Here is a 21,523-nt window from a genome sequence, read left to right as displayed (position 1 = left end):
GGGGGGGGGTGTCTCTGGAGGATTCTTAATTTCCTCCAGATAACTTTTGTGCAGTTGTGCAGTGATGGTTATGAAGGCTTAGGGCTTGTGCGCAAAAGATACCCATACATACAGTATGCGCTGAGTTTTTCCTAATAAAATTGCAGGAGGTGTAGAAAGAGACACAGGCTCCGATTTGAGATTTGGGGATCTATTGTTCAAATCCCTCCCTCTTTTTTTTTTTTTTGGGAAAGTGGGAGGAGCCGAAGCAAAGCCAAAGGGAGAATTGTGTGCGAGCTCAGTCATCCAAAAACGGCCTTTCAATGGGACAAGTTTGGGGGAGCCGAAGAAAATGTCGGTCCCACCGCAGTAAATTACTAAACTAGCTCAGCACTTTACAGGGTGGGGAAAAAAAAAGCAAAGAAACACTCTTACGTCTTTTTCTTTTTGGTTTGTTTGGGATTAAATTCAGCACGCAGTTGTTTGGGGGGGAAAAAACCCTCAGTTCCACACTCCAGAGAAAAAACAGCTTCATCTCCTCCAGTACTCGTGTGGTTTTTTTTGGGGTAAGTCTCCGAAAACATTCACGCTCATGTTTTTAAACTTAGCCCTGTGCTGCTTCATAGTTATATTTCCCCCCACCAGTGCTCACTAGAAATGTATCTAACATGTCTCGAATGATGTTTTACCGCTTTCATGTTGTATTCCTGCTAGAAATAGAAACCGAAATGAAGCTTTAAAGGTAAAAGTGTCTTCCACTCGCATGATGCGCCTGCTAAGCTACAGCTAACACTTTAACAGTTAACTTTGCAGCACTGTTTTGTTTTGTTTTCGATGTTTCCTTTTAAAACGCTTTGCAACAAGTTTTCCGGCATTGTAAAACCCCCAGTGGATATCCTATTTCGTTTTTAGACAGGATACAGGTCTAGAAAAACCTTTCAAAGCTCTTTTCTAAACCCCGCAACAGCTAGGTGAAAGTTGTTACATGAGTGAAGTGATGCTAAGCTCACTGGCTGCAATGTAACGTTCCAGCCAGATAGAAACACATTGGATAGCTTTTAAAGTGTTTCTCTGATTCATTTTCAGAGTAACGTTACATTTAGAGTTAAAAACGACTCGGATCAAGTATCGAATTCTTGAAGAGTTGAAGTGTATGCTAGTTTGGAGGATAGCACTGGTACAGTTTAGTGATGATACTTAGTATGTGTGTCAAAATAATCCTTAGTTTTCCAGGCCTCAGTCCATATAACAGGTATTCCAGAGCAAATAACACAACATTAAATAAAACTAGATGGGTTTTATTTATTGTTTGCCTGTTCCATTTTTTAAATGTGGAATAATTAGTATTATATATTTATATATATATATATATATATATATATATATATATATATATATATATATATATATATATATATATATTTCCTTCTATACCTTGTCTTTGCATCCTTATCAGCATTCAAAAAGTTTTCATGTTTGACAGTTCCAGTAGCTGATGTTGATATTTTTCATTTTTATTTGGTTATAAAGCAGGAAATAGACTTTTTTGTATGTTGAATGTTAACTATTAGATTAATAAGTATACTAGTTAAGTATATTAACCCCTTAAACCAAGGTCTGGATTTTATAATCTTCCTCCTTGTAGCTGCGTAGACTTTGTATTAGTTTACGTACAATTACTAATGAATATAGTAGGAACAGTATAATATTCAGAATACTAAACTAATTTGTTTTTACATTTAAGGGGTTAATAGCTAAAATTCATAATACCCACATGTTTTATATCTGTGACATGAGACGACTGAATCAGCTCCATGTACCTGATCATTACTGGTTATTTGGTACATGTTGTCACGTTAGGAGTTTGGCCGATACCGAGGTTTTTCATTTTCATTTGATTAAAGAGTATGAAAATCAACATTCTGGGAATGTTAACCATATATTAATACACACATGTTAATACGTATACTCATATTAACCCTGTAAACCAATGTCCAAACGTACAGTATACTCTCTTTACTCAGTATCTTCTGTATTACTTTTCCTACAGTTATTGATCAATATATAGTAGGTAAATAATAATAATAATAATAATAATAATAATAATAATAATCTGAATAATATGATGAAAGTTTTAATGGTTAATATACAAAATGCAGAATATCCACAATTGTGTGACATGAAACATGTTCATCAACACCACATCCTTGTTTAATACATATTTATCATATATACAGTATACATATTAACACATTAGGATTTGGGCCTTATTTTTGTTTGCATTATGTTATAAAGGATTAAGTACTTCTTTTTGGGAACGTTAAGCATGCATTAATACTCATATATTAATATATTTCCTGATAATGTCACCTTAAATCAACAGCTGTGACGTGAAATGAGTGATTCAGCTCCATGTCCCTTTAGATTATTTAATGCATCTTATCGCGTTAGGGTTTTTAATACACTAACTAACAATCAGTCTCATCAGGTTTCAATATCGATGAATTTTATCGCGGTATAATTTTATCAGGTATTGAATATACTTTGAGATAGAACTAAGTAATAAGCATAGATATGAAAGGATTGATATTCACTGAATCTTTCGCTTTATAGATTAGCTTTTAGGGAATTTTAGGAAGATATTATATGTGCAGGATCACTGAAGGACTCAAGTTTCAGGTATCATTTTGTCATTTGGAACTAATCCCGACCCAGACTGCTTCATCGGGTATTAAAAACATTCTTGACAGTAAAAAGGTAGCAGTAACGCCGTCAGTGGCGCAGTCGTTAAAAATTCGGCTATTGTATTACAGACATAAAGAGAAGATATTCGATCACTCCGAACTCAATTTGCGGGGAGGGATGGGGAGGAAAAAAACGACATTGGCTGCAGTGTTTTCTTTGACGATGATTGGTGGTCGGGTGGATCAAAGTTATTCCGTAATTGAATCCAGCCTGATTATGTTGTTGGCTTTCGTGGCATTCTGACCTTATTTGGTTAGGGCATTATTTGGGAACGGCCTATTAGCTGTGTGCAGATGTAGGCCCAGATTTTCACCGACATGCCCTCACAGCCCCGAAATTCTTTCGGTGTAACAGGTATCTGGGGTGAGCAAGCTGGGCCGGGGATTTTGGGGGAAGTTGATAGAGGCACATGAGAGAGAGAGAAGGATGAGGGTATTATGTTTCAGGGAGACGAAGAATGACGAGGATACTGCCAAGAACAAAGTGCATGAAAAGAGAAGCGAAAAGAGAAAAACAGCCCGCGTCAGTGTGAACGTATTTGATTGATTTACAGGGTCAGAACCTGTTTTAAAGGTCAAGGCGTTTGTCTTGGCACATCACAACTGTAATGTTAAGTGTGAAGAGACTGTAAAACTTTCCCACAGACTGTCTTATATGCTATGAAGAACCTGATAGCTCAGCACCGTAGCGAGTCTTCACCCACTTCAGGATTGTAGTAATAATAATAATAATAATAATAATAATAATAATAGTAGTAATAATAATAGTAATTATAGCTCCAGCTCCACGGAAGAGCCTTAAGGAACCGTCTTTTTCAGGAAGCCAAAAGCACTCTGTTCAGAGTTGGGGCTGTGAGGTGGGGGAGTGTGAAATCACGTTTTATAGACCTGTCCTTTCCCTCGGGTCACCTTCTGCTTCTGATTGAAAGCGCGTCGTGTTTCTGGCAGGGAGGCTTTTTTTTTTTTTTGCGGTGCTAGTACTGCCTTTGGAAAGGTTTATTGTTTTCTTAAAGGGTGTAACTTCGCTCTTAATTCACGGGGGAAAAAAAAAAAGCTTCCTCAGGGTAGACTTTTATGTCCGCTTCAGCCGGTATGCTCATGCAGTCATAACAGCCTGCAGGCAACAGCCAGCGAGTTCGCGTGTATGTGGTGGAGGAGATGCTGTCCAATCAGGATTATCTTCTCATACAGGAATGTCGAGCTTGTCACTTTGCTGTTGATGAACGCCCTCGATCATTTCTCAGGCTTATTTTCCTGATCGAACGTCAACGTGCCAAGCGCTGGGAGAAGGACCACGGTCGGATTTCATACAAGGCTGTTTCACCTTGTTAACTCTTTGAACAGATTCAGAAGGACTCTTAATAGCTACATGTCTGTTAGTTTTTTGTTGAATAATATGAATAACTGAATAATTAACCAGGAGTGTAAGTGATATGAAGTGAGTAAATGAACTCCATGTCCATATTGAGTCAATGCGTGCAACAGTTAAGAGTGTTCTAACGATGCGGCGGCGATATCATGGCGAGGCGTGACCTTTCTGAACATGTCGTGAGTACAGATTAGACGTTTAATCTATTTATTTCCTGTTCAAATCAAATATGCTGTTCATGATGTTGATTTTTAAATGTTATTTCCAGCACAGACATGAGCAAAAGTTTGAGGTTCGAATGCCAAGAACATTTCCTCCATGACCGTGCGGACCATCTGTGACCATCTATTTCCTTTAAGGAGAAGGATGCCATGGTACTGCGGCCATGTGGCAGAGCGCTTATGTTTGCTTTGATCCACTGGAGGCACTGATTGGTCCTGTACAACATGTTGCATGCACATTGGAGGAGGCGTGTCCGAGTCAGAGACTCCCCTCTGATTGGTGGAGTGAAAGACTAAGATTTTTTTATTTTTTTTTATTTTTTTTTTTTTATAACAGTTTTTGTTTTCCTCAGAGTGACCTTCTACATCTGTATAGGGATATCTGTAGCATAAAAGACATCACAAGCTCTCTCACACACACATACACACACTTTGTTGTTTGAACGAGTGTGTCTGGCACAGGGTCACAAGCCGGATGATGAACTAGTAAGCAGTGTGTGTGTGTGTGAGTATGTCGGGACAAACAGCCCAGTGTGTGTGCGTTTGTCAAGTAGATATTTGAACAGAGATTAAGGGCCGTTCGACGAGCCAAGAGAAACCGGGACACACTCCATTCACACACTCGCACTAACTCTCATTTACAGAGCAAACACTGTCAATATCGCATTCACACACAAGCTCTGAACACTCACTCACACACACACACACACACGCGCCACAAGTCTTTTTGAGTATGGGTAGAGGAAATCGTTCGCCTTCATTGTAGGAGTTTACATCTCACATTTGTATGAATTCACACAGTTTGTGTACAAAAGTTTAAAGTCAGGGTTAGGGGCGGGGCTAACGGTCGTACCTCCTATCACAACTTGATTAATATGAAACCTAACAACATCACCTCGCCTGTTTTTATTCTTACAAATTGTAAGCGTGACTATGGGTGGTACTAGTTTATATTTAAATTGATATTTTACGATCATATTGTTGCAAAAAAAAACAAAAAAAAACGTTCTGGCTTGAAGTCACTATATCTAATCACTACCTGAATCGAGCGATGCAGCGGCGCTTTAATCCTTTAGTCTGTCCAGCTCTCTCACCTCCTCATCTGCTGTATGCTCTGCGCAAACTAACCAGCTTGCAAAGCTTCACCATTCATGCTAATACGGCTGAAAACACCATCGCACTCGCAGATCGCTAACTAGCCGAGCCGCGTCTCTGAGCCGCGTTCTGCAACTTCTGAGTCCGACATTCGCATCAATGTCTCCACTTCTTCTGCGCTGGATTTTGCCATTAATGTGATGTGGAACGTCATTGGAAAATGAACTCGTCTAGTCGGAAACGAAGCTCTCGCTCTTTCGATTTAAGAGCTAGCACAGAAACCCGACACCGTTGTCCCATATTTTTGAGATCGATTGCATGTCTCTATCGGTACGAGCGCTAGCTATAACAGTGTCCCACTGTGATGATGGAACATACAGCATCAACTGACAAATTAGCGCCAGCGTCACTAAACAGATCGGACGTATTTCAGCGTAAACATCATTAAAGTGTTTCCCTTCTACATTCCTGTTTTTCTTGTCAGGATCGACGTTGGCATGACGCCATGCTGTGTTCAGAAGCTCGGGAGCCACCGTGTGATCTAGCAGCCCTAAGTGTTTGTTTGTTCAGCGGTTGGTGTTGACCTTGATGTGTCTACAAACTATGTGGTCATGGGTCCTGCAGGTGTTTACAGAAGGCCAGGAGTGTGTGCGTGCGTGTGTGCGTGCGCGTGTGCATATGTGTGTGTGTGTGTGTGTGCCAAACCTACGGGATACCCCTTACGTTCTGTTTTTAGATCACCCTTAAACGTGACCGCTGTTTGCTTTCATTTATCGCTAAAACAGCTGCACGTTATCACACCAACCGGTACTCATAAACAGTTTATTCACGTTTTATTACTATTGTATTACACACTTTCCCCTCACACATTTATTTCTCTCTCTCGCACTTTCTCTCTCTCTCTCTCTCCTTCGTTGTGAAAGACTTATTGGTGCGCAGACAGGCAGTCTGAGCGCTCCGGGTTCCTGCTGAATAATGCACAGAAATTGCTTTTGATTTAAAATCGGTTCCATTCACGGTGATGGAGGAGCTGCCAGAACAGCAGGGGCCCCTCCATCCCTCCCTCCATCCATCCATCCCTCCCTCCCTCTCTCACTCCCTGACTCCCCTCACCTGCACAGCTACACACTGCTTTCGTGTGTGTGTGTGTGTGTGTGTGTGTGTGTGTGTGTGTGTGTGTGTGTGTGTGTGTGCTGATGCAGAGAATTACATATTTATGCTTACGGGAATTTTACAGCCTTGTAAGCGGGAGTTTGGGATTTATTGCTGGAGACTTGACAACAAGCCTCAGCCTAGTTCTCTGTGTGTGTGTGTGTGTGTGTGTGTGTGTGTGTGTGTGTTTTAAATTTAATGTCAGCTTGTAACCTAGTGCCTGCGGATGTTTATTTTTTCCGTGGAGTGATCAGTGTGGTAGATTGTTTGTCCCGTAAGTTTGTAGATTCTTAAAAGATCACCAGTATACTATAATATATTTATGACTTTCTTTAAAAACGTCAACTTATCGTTAACTTAACGAAGCATTTAGTCTAGTATATTGTCTTTGCGTTCGAATTAAGCTCTGAAAGGCCACCTGTAGCCGTATTGAGGCAGGAGGTCACGTGACCACGTCGCCGCCCAGATCCTCTAATTACAGCATGCTTTGCTAATTGAAGCATGTGCTATAAATTATGCAAATGCTGTCCTTCATCATTGATTAGAAATCCTGTACTTGGCTCGATCTTTTGCTCGTTAATCCCCTGAGAACGTCTGCGTCTCATTAGTGTCACCCCCCCCCTCAGTGTGGGGGTTTGGGCTTTGCTGCTCATTAATACATAGACCAGGAGGGGGTTATCGCAGAGCGAGTATTGACTTCGTTAGTGGTGCTTTTGATGTTTCATTTTTCAAGCTTGTGAGCGATTGATGTTTGCTAGAGTCCAGACAGCACCAATGAGATTCTGCTGTGTTCCCACCTGCCGTACAGCCTCCCGGCTCCATTAGGAACATTCCAGAATTTGGGGAAGAACGGATTCGGATCGAATGATGTGCGCTTCAGTGAACAGCCTACCACGTGGTGTACTGATGCAGTCAGAGGACCGACTTATGACGAATCTTAACACTACATGATTAAAAAGAACTGTTCTTCTTCTTCTTTCTTTTTCTTTTTTTTTTTAAAATTTTTTTAGCATTTGTATTGACACATTTTCATACCGTCACCCGACACACTAACTATGAAACGTAGTTGAAAAACAGGCTAAATTAGGCGTAGACCTCTGCGGGTTAACCGTTACAGGGTTCTACGCACCATGAACCATGTGCATGTTTCCATACTGCTAAATAATTCAGACATTGTTTATTTGACATAAAGATATAAAATGGCAGCTGTGATCAGCAGCAGGTTTGTGTGAATCTTGATCATCTTATCTGAGTGGAAAGAAGCAATCAAACATGAAAAACATATCTGTTTGAAATAGATATCAAAAGCGTAGCCGTGTATCTCTGAATTTTGCTTTTAAAGGAGCATGTTTCATTTTGTCGGCCCACTGAGTCCCATCTTTAGTGCTGGAGTATCCCTGCTCTTCCGCACCTAATGTCTAACTCCTTTCTAAGGCAACATGGAGCTTAAATAGGACATTTTCCGGACAGGGACAGAGTTTGGAGCCAGAATTTGGTCTTCTGGTCTGCCTTTATGGTTACATTGTGGTCAGTTGTAGCTACCACACAGGTTTTCCCTGCAGTGACGAGCTGAAGACGAGCCGCACAGAATTCCTGTGTTTAGATGGAATGGTCAGACGTTAAGTAAATCAAAGCGGGACCTCGTTCTCGTCCGCTCTGAAACGAAAGCTCGGCGTTGAGTTTCGATGCACAACCATCCACCATATTACACACTCCACTGCGTAATGTCTGCCTTATTAAGCTGGATGTTTTTTTAACCACGTAAAATCCATTCATCTCACACCCATCCCGGCTCGCCCCAAGCCCCCCCCACCATCCACCATGACCACTGATTCCATCTCTCTAAGCACACTTGCTCATCGAGCACCAACCCCCCCCCCCCTCCCCAAACTCACTCCCCAACTCCGCCCCCCGTCGGTCCTTCCCTTTGACCATTGAGCCCATCAGCTCTTCCTCTGGCCCTTCAGAGAAGCATCTCTCTTTTCACGCTGGGGCCGTGGGGTTATTGTCCTCGCGCCGGCTCACTGCTTTACAATGACTCTCCACTCTATTAAGGTGCGTTCTGCCTGTTAGCGTCACCCCGAGCAACGGGCCTCCCGCATGGCAGCTATTCGTCCGGGCATTGTGGGCCGCGAGCCCGCGCAGCCAGTTGAACCCAGCACTCCTCACACTTGACACCGCATGTGTTTATCTAAAGGAGGGGGGGCACTTTGTGTTGTTTGGAGAATTTGCGATGGCTGTTGAAGGACATAAATGGGTAGAGAGGGAGAGAGAGAGAGAAGGGCGATAAATATTCAACAGCTCAGCTCCTGAGAAGCTAGAGCTAAGACACTAAGACGACCCCCCCCCCCCCCACACACACACACACACTTCACCCCTTCCTCATCCTATTCCCTCATCCCTCGTTCCTCTTCTCTTCTCCTCCCTCCGCACCAGAAAGCAGATGGAATGTGAACGGCGTGAGAGGCGCTCACCGAGTGCAGAGAGCCGGTTTATCCAATTAGCAGGCTTGTCAAGATGAATTTATCCACCCAGGCCGCAGGGACAATAGTGCACTGAGAGGATAAAAAGGGGGGGCTCAGTGACAGTGAAACTTTGTGAAGTGACTTCTACACTCTCTACACTCACTCATAAAAGGCTGAGGTGATATGAGTGTATTGGAATGAAGTTGTGTGTGTGTGTGTGTGTGTTAGACGTTTTGATGCTTGGGACAGGTGGTGCATCAGATTGACTCAGGACAGCTGTGTGTCCCTCGCTGGCGATTCACATCTCTGTAGGAGTTAAAGTTTTTGATGCTCGTCTACTAATGTTCATGTTAATGATGGCGTTAATAAACATGATTAAACATGAAAATATGTGTTTGAAATGAAAAAGTTTTCTAATAGACGACGGGGGAAAATTGACGAACGAATTTTTCCTTCTTTAAATTAACAGCGACTTATTTCAGTGAATCTGAAGCACTGTACAAGCTGTGGTTAATGATCTTGGACCGAAAAGAAGCTCTTATGGCACATAGTCGGTATCAGAGGATAACATTCTAATGTTGGTGATGAATAAAATAGTTTCAGAGGCTTGCGCTCCTCCGGTTACCCCGGTCCGCGGGTCGTATCATTAGAAAGAGTTTATTATTAATGAATCAATATTCGTCTGCAGTCGCTGGCCTTGTGTTTCGCCAGGATTTCAATAGCTGCATTTTGTCACTCCAGTGGAAAGAATGCTAATTGTAATCCAAGACCAGGACAGAGAGACGGGGGTGGGGAGAGAGAGCGGGAGGGAGAGCGGGAGAGAGAGAGAGAGAAGCAGAGAAGGACAGAGGGAGGGAGGGGGAAGAGAGAGAGAGAGAGACAGAGGGACAGGGGTGGGAGTTGGGGGCAGAGAGAGACAGAGATGGACAGACAGACAGAGAGAGAGAGACACCAGAGGGGAAGGGGGAGAGAGTGGTAGACAGACAGAGAGAGAGAGAGAGCGGGAGGGAGAGAGAGAGAAGCAGAGAAGGACAGAGGGAGGGAGGGGGAAGAGAGAGAGAGAGACAGAGGGACAGGGGTGGGAGTTGGGGAGCAGAGAGAGACAGAGATGGACAGACAGACAGAGAGAGAGACACAGAGGGGAGGGGGGAAAGAGTGGGAGACAGACAGAGAGAGAGAGACAGAGGGTCATAGAAGGATAGAGATGGGGCAGAGAGAGAAATAGATTGAGATGGACAGAGAGAGAGAGAGAGAGAGACAGAGAGAGAGACAGAGATAGAGATGGAGAGACAGAGGAGCAGAGAGAGAGATGGGGAGCAGAGAGAGAGAGAGAGATGGACAGAGAGTGACAAACAGACAGAGACAGAGGGGCAGAGAAGGTGAGAGAGATGGGACAGAGAGAGATAGAGATGGACAAAGAGAGACAGAGGGGCAGAGAAGGACAGAGAGAGAGATGGACAGAGAGAGAGACAGACAGAAAGGCGCAGAGAAGGACCGAGAGATAGAGATGGACAGAAAAAGACAGATATGAGAGACATAGATATAGGATATAGACAGACATGAGAGGGAAAGACGGAGACATGAATGGGAGAGATGGAGACATCGGAGCACACACACACACACACACACACACACAGTGAGAGACAGAGAAGAATAGAGACAGAGAGGGGGAGCCATGGAGAAAGACATACATAGTGAGAGACAGACAGCACGAGACAGAGAAGGACAGAGCGGGAGAGAGAGAGAGCGAGACATCGGGACACATGGCAAGACAGACAGCGAGAGAGAAGATGTGTGGGAAAGTCGAATCGCTCTAGATGAAGTAGATGAAACGCTTTTCTGTTTTTGGAACAAAGAACCGCAACAAACGAATTAATCAACAAACAGTCTGACACCTTTCACGCAGCTGTCAGGACACCGTGTGGACAAGCGCAGATGTGTGTCCTGCTGCTGAGCATGTTGATTATTTACTCAGATGCACAAGGGCTCTGCTTACTTGTTATGTCCCCCCCCCCCGGAGATGAAGTTTCAGTGTCAAGTCCTTTCCGCTCGGGTAAAGAGATACAAAAAAAGAGGTTTGTGTGTGAGGCTGGACTCCCGTAAATGAGAAAGACAAGCCTCTTGTTTAGGAAAAGCCCCAAACTGCACCGTGTCCCTGGTGAGCTTCGTTCAGTCGCTGTGACGTTCTGTTTGTTTTTTGGCATCGGGAAGGAAAACATTTGTTTAGGGCTGACCCTAAAGTCTTTAAATGCAGTGCATTCTGTTCAGTGTGAGAAACCCTGGCGAACGGCTCTGGAACCCGAACAGTTCCACAACCCGAGACACACGGGGGATTTCTTTTTCTCTTTTAGACTCCTGTTCATGTCTGCCCGGCCATGTTTGGAGCTCCGAGTCGTTCTGTGAAGTGTCATTAATCATTTACTTTGAAATTATAGACGGGTATGAGGGAGTGAAAGACAGAGAGGGAGAGAGGGAGAGAGGGGGAGAGAGAGAGAGAGAGAGAGAGAGATATTTGCAATTTGGGAGCAATGGACCACCCTCCTCATCCTGACGGGAAGTTGTTAGTTTAACCTGACAGGAAAGAATTCGGGAAACTTGGCAGCGAGAGAGAGAGCGAGAGAGAAAGAGAGAGAAAAGTTTCTTCCTGTATTAATAGACTGACCATTACACCCTCCCTCTCTCTCTCTCTCTCTCCCTCTCTCCCTCTCTCTCCCTCTCTCTCTCTCTCTCTCTCTCTCTCTCTCTCCCTCTCTCTCTCTCTCTCTCTCTCTCTCTCTCTCCCTCTCTCTCTCTCTCTCTCTCTCTCTCTCTCTCTCTCTCTGTTTGTGCTGTGGATGAATAATGCAGCCTCTGTTTGGGCATCTCTCCGGGCCTCTACCTGTATCAGTTACACCTGAACGAGGGGCGTCTCGGATTTCGTCTCCGCTATCCCGGCGCCCGCCTCAACAGCACGGCGAGGGTGTGCGGGCACAACGGATTGTATGCTCTCAAGTCGAAAGTAAATACTCTCAAATGAAAGCGCTTCAATCTCAGGCATAGTTCCTTTTTCCTTTTTCTTTTTTTCTTTTACCTTCCAAAGTGCTGGAGCACTTCTCAGAGCTGGACAAATGATAAATCCATTATCTCTCTCATCAGGCAAATCAAAGCCCCAGGGTGCTGTTATGGTCGCTCAGAAACCTAAAAGGTTTGAGCGAACAATGCAGTAACACAGCAAGAGAGTTAAAGGTTAAGTTAAAAATGGTCATGTAGTAGTAGTCCTTACCATCTTCCACGTGCCACGTCGTGTTCGTGCCCTCGACTAAGAGTCGGGTTGTGTTCTGTCGTATTCCTCGAGTCTGGCTAGCGTCTTCATTTTCTCTTGATCTGTTTCTCCATGAGGTGACTGTGTGTTCTGTTAGTAGGAGAGTTATACGGCTACTGCTTTGTAGCCGTATAACTGATAAGGAAGTGTGTCAGGGGTTGGGTTTGTGTGTTTGGTATTATTTCTGACAGAAAAGCTTCATTAGGATGCAGGTTAGATCAGCTTTTGTAAAGTGCCTGTGTTTACATCCTGCTAGTCTGTTTTGTTAACAGTTTTAGCTGATTTAGTTTCTCTCTCTCTCTCTCTCTCTCTCTCTCTCTCTGTCTATCTCTGTGGCAGACGTGGTATATGGAAGATGTCGAGAATGGCGGACCGGATATCGTGGCACGGGAGGCTTCAGGTGCTTTGTGCACTGTGCTCAGCTCTTCTGTGCTGCCTGCAGGCTGCTTCTCCTCTCAGTGGTAAGCTTCCCACTTCATATCTACAGTCACGATGTGGAATTACATTAAACCACGGACCCGAACAGTTTTGTCGGCATGATCCGTAGAGAAGTCGCACCTTTTCATTCTTTCTCCCTTCCGGCTAGACGACGACGTCCCGGTGTTCACGGAGGAGCCACTGTCCGTGGTGCAGAAACTGGGGGGCAGCGTGACGCTGCGATGCAGTGCCCGACCCGCTCAGGCCCGAATCAGCTGGCGTCTGAACGGCCGCGAGCTCTTCGCCGATGGCGACGAGGCGGAGCTGGGCGTGGCGACGCAGCCAGACGCGCTCTTTATCCCCTCCCTCTCTAACGGTACGCTCGGGCGATACCAGTGTGTGGCCAGCACCGGCGCCGGAGCGCGAGCCAGCATGCCTGCTAACGTCACCGCAGCCAGTGAGTACACAACTTCTATACACAACACACGGACGGTACACAGTTTGGAACCCAGCTCCTAGTCAGAACCCCGAAATATCAAAGATTAACAGCTGAGAAGTTTTGATCCGACCGGGTCATATTTTTTCTCTCTTTCTGTGCACACAAACACTCACATGATGATGCAGGATTGAGCATGTAGTTGTGTTTTAACAAGCTTTCTAGACTGTTACGTAACGTTGCCAGAAGACGCCTGTAGGAATTCCGATCGATAATCGACGTCTGGATAAATCACAGCGATGGCTCTTGGTCGTCGTACTGAAAAAAAATTCCGTGTACTACGCACACTTCATTTGAGTACCAGTTGTTTTACCCTTCATTATACCCGTCACATTGACCCTAACACTACCTCCATAACTTACCTAAAACCTCCGCCAGTACTCCGACACGCCATTTTAAAATATTTTTCTTGTTCAGCATTTTAAACCTGCACGATACTCGGCATCATTTCGTGTTTATAGAAAAGAGAGAGCGAGCACTTCCTGGAGCGCCTGGAGGTAATGAAATCTTTAACAACGCGTCAAGTCAAAACGAGATATAAAATGACCTGGGGTTTTCTCCTGGTCGTTTTATGGAAGATACAAGACTGTGTAATCTTTCCCGATGCATGCACACACAGTTTTGGACTGGAATAAACTCTCCGAGATCATAATTAAGTGACTCCCAACGCTTCATATATAACTTGCATTATCTCAATAGGGTTTAAGACTGCTAAAATCAAACCATGCGAGAGTGTTTAGCCGAGCGATCGCTGACGCAGTGTCGGTGTTTGAGGATGTGAGCGTTAGCAGCAGCGATGCAGTTTTAGTTCAGCGGGTTTGGCGCTGGTGCTTGTGTTGGACAGTGATGGAGTGTGTGTGGTGGTTGTGTACGGTGGTGACGTGCCAGATTGTAGTCCAGTACTCTTAGTGCTGTGTGTTTGTGTGTGTGTGTGTGGGCATGCGTGCTGTTGCCCATTCTGTGCTGGGGCCAATATAGGGAGGGGTGTGTAATGTAACCTGTGTGTGTGTGTGTGTGTGTGTGTGTGTGTGTGTGTGTGTGTGCGCGCGTAGAGACATAGGCCCATTAGTGCAGGGCCTCCTCCCTGTTCTCCACTGCATTCCTCTGGAGTGGGTGTGTGTGTGTGGGGGGGGTGGTTCTGTTTCTCTGTGAGTGTGTGAGTGTGCGAGAGTGTGTGTGCGAGTGTAGAGTTTTGTGTTTCTCTGTGAGAGTGTGTGTGAGTGTGTTTGTGTGAGTGTGTTTGTGTGAGTGTGTGTGAGAGAGTGTGTGTGTGTGTGTGTGTGTGTGTGTGTGTAGAGTTTTGTGTTTCTTTGTGAGAGTGTTTGTGTGTGTGTGAGTGTGTTTGTGTGTGAGTGTGTTTGTGTGTGCGAGAGTGTGGGTGTGTGTGTAGAGTTTTGTGTTTCTTTGTGAGAGTGTGTGTGAGTGTGTTTGTGTGAGTGTGTTTGTGTGAGTGTGTGTGAGAGAGTGTGTGTGTGTGTGTGTGTGTGTGTGTGTAGAGTTTTGTGTTTCTTTGTGAGAGTGTTTGTGTGTGTGTGAGTGTGTTTGTGTGTGAGTGTGTTTGTGTGTGCGAGAGTGTGGGTGTGTGTGTAGAGTTTTGTGTTTCTTTGTGAGAGTGTGTGTGTGAGTGTATGAGTGTGAGTGTATGAGTGTGAGTGTGAGTGTATGAGTGTGAGTGTATGAGTGTGAGTGTATGAGTGTGAGTGTATGAGTGTGAGTGTGAGTGTGTGAGTGTGAGTGTGTGAGTGTGAGTGTGAGTGTGAGTGTGTGAGTGTGAGTGTGTGAGTGTGAGTGTGTGAGTGTGAGTGTGTGAGTGTGAGTGTGTGTGTGAGTGTGTGTGTGAGTGTGTGTGTGAGTGTGTGTCTGTGAGTGTGTGTCTGTGAGTGTGTGTCTGTGAGTGTGTGTGTGTGTGAGTGTGTGTCTGTGAGTGTGTGTGAGTGTGTGTGTGTGAGTGTGAGTGTGAGTGTGAGTGTGTGTGTGAGTGTGTGTGTGAGTGTGTGTGTGAGTGTGTGTCTGTGAGTGTGTGTGAGTGTGTGTGTGTGTGTGTGAGTGAGTGGCACATGTGTGTGTATTTATGAGAAATAGGACCGTGCACACACTGTAGCTAGTTGAGACAGGAAGCAGTATGAAGATGAGGTGTGATGAGGCCTTTGTCTCCATCCAGACCTCTACAAATGAGACAAAAAACACTTTCCATCATCTCTCCTTCTCTTCTCCGCTTCTCCGCTTCTCCTCTCCAAGTATTTTATGGAGCGTTAAATTTCGCTCCACTCAAAGAGCACTTTCAGTCCCTTGTCTCCCCCCCTTCCCTGTTTTTCCTTTTTTTCCCCCTCATTCCTTTTTTTTTTTTTTCTCCCTCTACCTCACCCTCTCCTCATGCCTCCCTGGACACCTCTCCCTCTCTCTCTCCCTCTCCCTCTCCCTCTCCCTCTCTCTCTCTCTCTCTCTCCCAGACTCCCATTTCCTGAAGCATAAAAAACGAGGAGGTTGTGTGTGTGTGTGTGTGTGTGTGTGTGTGTGTGTGTGTGTGTGTGTGTGTGTGTGTATGTATCAGATGTAAGTGATAAGGCCCCTCTCCCCTATGCATCAGGCTGATGGGGCTGCAGATGTGGAATTTTAGTCGGAGCCTAATTTAATAAAGACCCCACTTCCATCATCCAGAGAGGGGAACAAGTCTTCTGGGTGTGTGTGTGTGTGTGTGTGTGTGTGTGTGTGTGTGTGTGTGTGTGTGTGTGCGCGCGTGCAATCCTGTCTCCATATTTCACTTGCACTGCTTTTTTTCTCGTTTGTCTTTGCTCTGTAAAAGAGCTTGGCTCTCCCTGGTATCTGCCGCTGTAGGAGTCCTGTCTGAGCTCACTCCCACCGGGGAGACGGCTGTGTTTTATTTCAACCTCTCCACTCGAATTCTTCTGGAGACAAGCAGGCCTCCCTCGCCTGTGAGCCAACACACACTCCTCTCACATCGTCTCACACACACAGACACACACACACACACACACACACACACACACACACCGCGTGGATATAATGTGCCACAAATTCAATCAAAGCTCTGATCACGATCACTCGCTGAGCTGCTTTCACTCTTTTGACCTACATGTACGTTCACATGCAGCACGCGACCTTTAACGTGTAACGCGCGATAAGGAGCCGCAATTTCAGCGACGAGCCACATTCAGATTGAGATTTTCTCAATCCTGGGCAAATCTGATTTGGCTCGGTAAAATCCATAAAGCACAAATCCACATGACTGGCACGATCGAACGATTCCTATGGACTTTTTTTTTTTTTTTTTTTTCCAGTTCCCAGCTCCCAATCTGCAGTTAATTCCTTTACTGTTTAATAACCGTAGTTTCATTTCATCCCGTCATATACGACCTTTCGTTACGTGTCTTTGGAGACGTTAACGAAGACAAATATAGCTGGAAAGGAAGTAGCAGACATCGCTGGTGCCTCTGGTGAGTGTAAGTAGCTAGTACAGTTTGCTGATCAAAGTGTAACTAGTACAAACAAGAGGTTTAAACACTGATTAGCGCATTTAATTTGTGTTTAATGAGTTAGCTTTAGTAGCTATATACTGTATAAATTTGCTGCTGTTTCTTTCAGGCCACACCCACAAGCGACAACAGTAGCGGTCACTAAGAGAGCTACTACAAGCAGCACAAGATTCTTGTTGCTTGCTTAGTGTATATACAGGGCTACTCAGTATCTGATTTATTTTTATCATCTCTAGATTACCTAGGAACCACACACACACACACACACACACACACACACGTCTGATGTGATACAGACTGTAGCTATTTTCAGTCAGTTTTATGTCAGAGTCAGTTTTAATGTCATATTTGAGTCTTCCCAGGAACAAGGGCGCGCGCGCACGCACACACACACACACACACACACACACACACACACGCGCACACACACACTCACACAGGCTCCACAGCTCCCCACACACAAGAATGATGAATGCTAAGAAAGCCCGCAGCGTGTATGAAACGATTGCCAAGAGGAGTTGGAAGCAAAGCAGATCCATTTTCATAAATACCATTAATCCTGAGTGACTCCCAGCATCCCTTGCTCTCTGGCTCTCCAGGACACACACATACTCAGAGTGCACCTCGCACACACAATGCATGCATTCATCCTCTACACACACACACACACACACACATACAACTTTGCCTTTGTCTGCTCTCTTAAGATAGCGACTCTGCACACCCGAGAATCGGCTTTAAAGGAATACTCCAGGTTGAAAAATGCCAGAGTATTCCTCCAATAGCAGATGTACTTTGTCTAACAAACATGCCAGTGTCCCTCCTTCTCTCTCTCTGTCTCTCCTGTTCTCTCTCTCTCTCTCAGCTCTCCTGGTTCACCTGAGACTGAGTCATGTGGGGGTACTGAGAGCAGGAATGTGTGTGTCTTGGAGCGTGGGGGTTGGTGCAGGAGGGGGTTAAAGGTGTGCTGGGTGGAATTCGGGAGGCAGGCGAGGGGGGAGCTATAAAAAGGCCCTGATTGATTTAGCAAACGGAGCGTTGCACCGCCTTTCTCCAGCTCCCCCTGTCAGCCTGCACCCAGTCTGAACACATCCTGGGATGCTCATCTCCTTTGGAATGGGATGTGTGTGTGTGTGTGTGTGTGAGTGAGTGCGTGCGTGTGTGTACAAGCACTAGCAATTTATTATAGCAAAGTTCCGGAACGCGAGTGTGTTATTTTATTTTAAACAAGCATATACAGTACATGGAGGTTCTCTCACCAATACAACTGCATATTGTAAGAACCGCTGAGGAAAGCGGCGAGAACTGTAGCCGGGCAAGCCGAGCCCTCGGCTAGTTCTGTTTCCGTTCTTCCAGTCTTGAGTTATGTTTTGGACTCGAAACCTTACACAATTCCACCCTGACTCATCATAGTTCCACATGACTGAGAGACTTCAGAATTGCCAAAGAACGCAATAAAAACCCAGTGAAAAACAAGAGTTCGTATTACATCAGAACAATGGAACCGGCCTGTTTTCATTAGAGGAGAAATCAACAATTTTGCGAAAAAAATTTTGATTGTTAGAACGGAGAAATTTTTTTTTTCTCTTCCTCTAAAGGAAAACATTCACATGCACTCAGGGTTAGTTGCATTGCATTGCAGTCCAGACTGGTTTTCTTTTGATGAAACTAAAGAAGAAGGTCACCTTTTGGCCTCTGACCTCATTTTAGCTGATGGGCAAACGAGAGGTCAGAGCAAGCAGACTTTCCGGCTCGGTGTCTTACTGCTATTGAGCGTCTGCCTATTTGATATCCTACGAAAAGCTCCAAAAGACCCGCAGTGACGCTCCGGTTTCCTCTTCAGAGAATACCATTCTCTGCTTCTTCAAGGAAGAGACTCGTACGTACGTTTTTAATCGACTGTGATTGGTGTATTTTCACTTTAGGTAACGGTTTCCTACGTCGCTCTCAGTGTTACACGCTGATAGTGCTGTAGTGGGGTTTAGCCCTGGCGTCATCTCTACCTGAAGAGAACGATGCAGCGGCACTTTAGTCCTTTGGTCCGTTCTGCCTCGTCTGTACACTGTGCTCAAACATTTCAGCTTCAACTCTCACGCGATGCCATCACGCTCGTCGTCTCCTAACTCGCCGTCGTATAGCCGCATAGCATTCTAGGACTTCCATTATGCATCTCCGAAACGATAACACTGGATTTGTCATTAGTATGATGATGGATGTCACCGGAAAATGAGTTCTGTATGGCTTCTGTCTGCTCACAAGAATAACAAAAATGCATCACCAACCAACAAAATAGCATCAGAATCCATAAACACTCGATCACATCACAACGATTTCAATGTAAACATATCTAATGAGTTTTCCTTTCAGTGCTCCTTATATTTGTCTATTTATCTTTGTGTTTATTTCTGTAGTGTGCTGGACGTAAGTTTGTTGTGTTGTTAGTTACCTGATGTGTGTGTGTGTATAGAGCTGCGAGACTTTGAGCCTGATGATCAGCAGGAGATTGAGGTGGACGAAGGGAACACAGCGGTGATTGAGTGTCACTTGCCCGAGAGCCAGCCCCAGGCGCAGGTCCGCTACAGTGTCAAGCAGGAGTGGCTTGAAACATCTAAAGGTAAAGACTTCAAAATTTCTGCAACGTTCCACCAGTTCTCTCTCATTCCTACCTCGCTATCGCTTGTCTTGTCTCGAGAACCTGATTTTGCTGGAATGCCGGCCGTTTTATCTGCGCTCTGCCATCACGTGCACGCTAGATAAGAACACTTATCAGGAATAAGTTGAAACATGGGAATACTTTTGTTTCATTTTTTTCCTCCAATTATTTATGTCATCTGTAAATCTTCCTCTCATGCCATATCTGGTATGTAACCCTCTGGCAGCTGCGGCGTCTCTGTTAGCAAGTTCTCCGTGCAGTCTGGTCTTTTACAGAATTTATGGCGCCCCCTGGTGGTCTTTACATCTTTCATGCCATGTCATTGTTACTGCTTTTAAAACAGAGACAGGAAAAGACTAATAGTGTTACAGTAGTTCATTTTGAAATTAATTTCATTTTTTAAAAAATTTTTTTTGTAGTTCTTGTTAGTGCATTTTTATGACTTGGTTTCTGTTTATATTTATTAATGTTCAAAAAATTTTAAGAATCATTTATTTATATATATATATATATATATATATATATATATATATATATATATATATATATATATATATATATATATATATATATATACATATATGTATACATATACATATGCATACATATAGTTTGTATTTTTTTATTTTTTTACCGAAGGTTTCTGTTATAGTTGCGTTAATTTTCCGTTAATTCTACTTGCATTTATTTTTTTCTGTTATAGTTATATAATTTTTTTTTTTACAGTTGACTTCTATTCTAGTTTTAGTAATTGTCATTTTTGCGACATATTTTAAATTGTGTCTGATCCAACAAGTACTTACAGATGTAAGACAGTAAAAATAGAATAGCAATCAAATATAGTAAAACAGGATAACGTAAACTGACAGTGTTATTTTATTTCTGTGAGTTTCAGAGTCGCTATTTCTAGTTTGCATTCAGTTGTACTTTTTTTTATTGTTTACACATTTTCTAGTATTAGTTTTCTAGTTTAATCAGCCCCTTAACCACTATCAGATAAAAAAAAGAAGAGACTTTGTGGTTCGAACATGGTCTTTAATGCAGTTTGTTTGCGTTCGCTGAGTGTGTTTAAGACGTGATAACCACTGCCCCCTGTCTGTCACTATAGGGAATTACCTCATCATGCCATCGGGGAACCTGCAGATCGCCAATGCCACGCAGGAGGATGAAGGGCCTTACAAATGTGCTGCCTACAATCCAGTCACCCAAGAGATCAAAACCTCCAGTTCTACGGACCGCCTGCGCATACGCCGTGAGTGCACACAAAAAAACAAACACTCCTGTTCTTACATTGTTCTACTTATCACAGTTTAACCACAACTAATGTTATAGACAAAACACAACGGTACACAATGGTAAAATTTTTTTTACCTTTTTTTAAAGCAAAGCCCTAAATCAGTATTCAGTTAAATAGTACAGGTTCATAAAATTATTTGTTTAAGCAGTTAACATGTTTAAATGGGGACAATACTTTTTAATACTTAATCATTAGTGATTTGCTTATTGCTATAAATAAGACACATCAAGTTTGTGATGAAGTGGTCAGTTGCCACAGGTGCCTAATTATTGATCAACAGCTAGACCTTTTCTAATTAAAATCCATATTGTTTACAGGGAAATAGTCATAAATGTATATTTTTAATATGTACAGATTTTAAAATGAGCCGTTGATTGTTTACCCCCAAATTCTCATCTTGAAGTAAGCATGCGCAGGTTGGAATGTTTTAATACATCCTCATTAACGCCAAAAGATTCCCACACACTCTCAGCAGCCGTGCTCATTAAGCTGTGTCTCTTTTGTGCAGGCTCGACGTCCGAGGCAGCGAGGATCATCTACCCGCCAGCGTCCCGCACCATGACGGTGCGTAAAGGCCACAGGCTGGTTCTGGAGTGTGTAGCCAGCGGCACCCCGACCCCTCAGGTCACCTGGGCGAAAGACGGTCGAGAACTAAGCCCTCAAAACAACACTCGCTTCCTGCTCAGCAACCTGCTGATCGACGCCGTGAGCGAGAGAGACTCGGGCACGTACGCCTGCCACGCCCACAATGGCATGGGCTCTCCTGGGACGGCAACCGTTCTCTATGACGTCCAAGTGATCGGTGAGTGCTCAGGTCATGCAGGGACAGCACGGGGTGTG

General features: G+C 44.2%; 1 protein-coding gene across 4 annotated transcripts in view; it reads left to right on the top strand.

The window, feature by feature from the left end:
- Positions 1–258: 258 nt before the first annotated feature.
- boc (BOC cell adhesion associated, oncogene regulated) overlaps positions 259–21,523 on the top strand; it is a 28,227-nt gene continuing 6,962 nt past the window's right edge. The window contains exons 1-6 of one of the 4 annotated variants that reach the window (XM_017453304.3): positions 259–545; positions 12,666–12,787; positions 12,913–13,200; positions 19,201–19,347; positions 20,495–20,638; positions 21,192–21,485. In XM_017453304.3, coding sequence (XP_017308793.1) covers positions 12,682–12,787; positions 12,913–13,200; positions 19,201–19,347; positions 20,495–20,638; positions 21,192–21,485 — 979 coding nt within the window. In that variant the 5' untranslated portion in view covers positions 259–545; positions 12,666–12,681. Of the gene's footprint in view, positions 546–11,889; positions 12,024–12,665; positions 12,788–12,912; positions 13,201–19,200; positions 19,348–20,494; positions 20,639–21,191; positions 21,486–21,523 lie in introns of those variants that run through there. The other 3 variants (XM_017453301.3, XM_017453303.3, XM_017453302.3) reach the window with 3 other exon arrangements.

This window comes from Ictalurus punctatus, chromosome 23 (assembly GCF_001660625.3).
Source record: "Ictalurus punctatus breed USDA103 chromosome 23, Coco_2.0, whole genome shotgun sequence".
Taxonomy (NCBI): Eukaryota; Metazoa; Chordata; class Actinopteri; order Siluriformes; family Ictaluridae; genus Ictalurus; species Ictalurus punctatus.
Note: the sequence above shows the minus strand (reverse complement) of the source record. Positions and strands in the feature narration are given on the sequence as shown.